Source organism: Populus alba, chromosome 16, assembly GCF_005239225.2.
Source record: "Populus alba chromosome 16, ASM523922v2, whole genome shotgun sequence".
Classification (NCBI taxonomy): Eukaryota; Viridiplantae; Streptophyta; class Magnoliopsida; order Malpighiales; family Salicaceae; genus Populus; species Populus alba.
The window spans coordinates 8,719,472-8,723,017 of record NC_133299.1 but is presented as its reverse complement, the minus strand read 5'-3'; the positions used below and the strand labels follow the sequence as shown (position 1 = coordinate 8,723,017).

The window sequence follows — 3,546 nt, the reverse complement described above, 5'->3', positions numbered from 1 at the left end:
GTTAGGCTCATGTCCGCTTAAGCTCGGTATAAAGCTAAGTCCAAAGATGTCGAGTCTGGTAGCACGCCAGGTCCATGCCTATAAATGCTTGGGCTCGACCCATAACATGGTCCAAAGGCGTTGGGTCTAGCAACTTGCCAAGCATATAAATGCTTGGGCTCGACTCATAACATGGTCCAAAGGCGTTGGGTCTGGCAGTATGTCAAACACATTCTCAATTAGGCTTGGCATAGTGTCAAACCCAAGGGCGGTGGGTCTGGTAACTTGCCAAGCCCATTTCCGCTTAATCTTGATATATAGTCGAGTCCAAGGGCGTTGGGTCTAGTAGCAAGCCAAACTCATATCCAATTAGGCTTGACAAACAGTCAAGCCCAAGGTCGATGTAGGCCGAAGCCTAAGAGTGCTAGGGCTTGTAGTCACGCCCAAGGGTGTTGGGGCAGGAAACAAGCTAAACTCATATCATTCAGGTCTGGTGTTCTATTTAACTTAAGAATGTTTAGTATGGATGCAAGTCCTTTCCATTTGTAAATGGGTTATCATCGTATCTTTGGACCTTCTAAACAAGGGTTTGAGATCAAAATTTATTTTTCATGATACCAAAAAATGTTTATCCATCAATGGACATCCATAATTACCCTCTTTGGTTATCATTTTTGCTATGGGCCGTTGTCTCTTAAAAAAAAAAAAAAAGAATTGTTTGATTTTCATATGTAAACATAGAAGATACAAGAAATTGAAGATAATGAATTTACAAATGAGGGACTAATAATTTGGTAGTGCAAACAATTTAGATAATGAGAGAACATAATTTTTTTTTATTAATAATTAGAAAGAATAAAAAATAAAGGGCAAGGAAATGTGAAAAATCTAACCTTTCTTTTATCCTTTTATTCGTGACAACGAGCTCGAAACAGAGAGGGGTAATATGATTTTCTTTTCTTGATGCATAGAGAGGGGAAATGTTACTGCATTCTTATTATAGCTCTCGAACAAATAGAGGGTAAGTTTATAATTTCCACCTCCGTAGCAGACACTAGTGCGAGTCCACATTGAATCTATAATGCCATTTGTATCTGGATCCACAGATAATGTTATAGAGTGTAGATCTATAGTAAATGCCATGATTTTATATCCTTTCAATTTTAATTATTTTATAAAACCCCAATTACTGTTGGCAAACACCGCAGTCTGTAGTAATATGTGAGTGGTGCAACCAGTGAGCCCAGTAGTAAAACAGTGAGTCGTGAATTTCCTTCCCTGATACCAAGAACAGAGATTAGAGGGATCGAAATTATTAAAGACTAACACAGAGCACTTGCTGATTGATTCATCAACACTACATATTGACTACATATTGACCAGAAAGAAAAACTCAAGGACAGAGAAGGTGAAAATATTTGAGCATAAATAAAACAAGTGCCCAAGCACACAACCATGACATAACGTTGGTATCTTAGACCTGGACTGAATAATGTACATATTGGCCAGTCCCAGACCCTTTTGGACTAGTTAAATCTTTGGCGTACGTTCCATAACTGAACGGAAATATTATATGTTGGGAGAGCTCCGGAAGGATCCAAGGGATTTAACAGCAGCTGCTCTCAAGATGAACTGGTGATATAATGCAGCAATTGCAGCACCAATGAAAGGTCCAACCCAGAAAATCCACTGAAGCAACAACATAAAATTTACATGAGCACAAATATGTTACACCAAATATGAAACTAATTAGGAAATATGTATATATTTTTTGCTGGGAATTAGCACGCACATGGTCATCCCATGCCTTTTCCTTGTTGTAGATCACAGCAGCTCCGAAGCTCCTAGCAGGGTTGATACCAGTACCGGTGATTGGAATGGTGGCCAAGTGAACCATGAAGACAGCAAATCCAATGGGAAGTGGTGCCAGTACCTATAGTTGGAAAGGAAATTAGTGAAAACCCGTTGATAACCTGGATTTATTACTATGAGAATTTCTAATTTTGATTTTATAGACAGAGGGGCATGGAGCACGAACAGGAACATGAGAATCCCTTGCATTCCTCTTGGGGTCGGTAGCAGAGAAAACAGTGTAGACAAGAACAAAGGTGCCAATGATCTCAGCACCTAACCCAGTTCCCTTGCTGTATCCGATGGCAAGTCCATTGGCTCCACCACCATAGTTTGTGTAATAAGACTTTTGGAATGCTTTCACAAGTCCACATCCACATATGGCCCCCAGGCACTGAGCCACCATGTATAGAATGGCACGCACCAGGGAGACCTTCCTAGCCAGGAACAAACCGAAAGTCACAGCCGGGTTAATATGTCCACCTGCATAATTTGTAGCAAATTCATCGGTCCCATTTCAAGAGATGATAGAAAAACAATCCAGCTATACGTGATTATATCATTTCCATCACTGACCTGAGATACCAGCAGTGCAGTAAACAAGAATAAAAATCATGCCACCAAAGGCCCAAGCGATGCCAAGAATGCCAACCCCACCGCATTCATCACCGTTTTTATTGACGTCAGTCTGGCTCTTGTAACCTATCACGGTCAAAACAGTGATGTACAGAAACAAGAGCGTGGCAACGAACTCAGCAATAATAGCCCGATAAAAAGACCACTGGGTTATTTCCTCCGCATCGATCAGTGGCGCTGGTGGAGGGTCATGATAGTCCTTGGCACTGAGTTCGCCTCCACCTTCAAAGTCCTTGCCCATGGCTGCTGGCTCCTGTATGTGAGAGGGTTTGGCGAGAGACAAAGCTAAAGCGGTATTGTAATTCACTGACAAAATGTTTTGTGGTGGAAGTGTGGAGAAATGCTGTGCTATTTATGCGTGCGATGTATTGGAGAGGAGTGAGCGTTAAATTAACTTAGCTTCGCCGCCCCACCTCATGATCTATGATTTCTTAATCTTTCCGTGACCCCACGGTGGGCTTCATGGGTGTGCTTTTCAGGCCTTCTGTAAAGTTGGTTCCAGCCTTCGCTCAATTCTTCGAGCTTCACATGGGTTTTTACTACATAGCCTGTCGGATTGAATTTCCAAGAGATAATAATCACTTTTGACCCAACTTTTACGGTGTAATTTTCTCTTCTTTCTCAATCAGAAAGGCATGAACAATGTTATCAATTCCATCAAAACTAATTTGTTGGTGAAACCGGAGACCTTGTGACTTCAAATTTAAACTACATTTTATTTCAAATTCCTTTAATGTTTTTTTTTTTAATTATTTCAGATTCCTTTAATGTTTGCATATTGACATGGTGAAAACCCAATTTATCATGTTGACTCTACCACAATGATAAAAATGAAATATGTATATTAAAAAAAAACTTTTTCATTAAAATTTCTTAATTTTAAATTTTAATAATATTTAAATTATTATTGTACTCCTCCTCGTATAATACTATTCATTTCAATAGTTTTTTGTTTTTTTTAGTTTTTTTCCCCAATCTATGTTTTGCCTTTTTCCTTTAATTTCAATTCTATTTTTTAACATTAGATTTTTTAGGGACTAGAATTTATAATTTTTTTTCAATTTTTTTTTATGTTATCCT

At 38.9% G+C, this 3,546-nt stretch overlaps 1 protein-coding gene across 1 annotated transcript; it reads right to left on the bottom strand.

Moving 5' to 3' along the window:
* Positions 1-1,291: 1,291 nt before the first annotated feature.
* Positions 1,292-2,999, bottom strand: LOC118045908 (aquaporin PIP2-2). The gene is made up of 4 exons (XM_035054658.2): positions 2,407-2,999; positions 2,018-2,313; positions 1,772-1,912; positions 1,292-1,668 (listed from the first exon to the last, which is right to left on the bottom strand). The coding sequence occupies exons 1-4, from the start codon at positions 2,705-2,707 to the stop codon at positions 1,549-1,551; spliced, it is 858 nt and encodes a 285-aa protein (XP_034910549.1). The 5' UTR covers positions 2,708-2,999; the 3' UTR covers positions 1,292-1,548.
* Between the last annotated feature and the right edge of the window lie 547 nt (positions 3,000-3,546).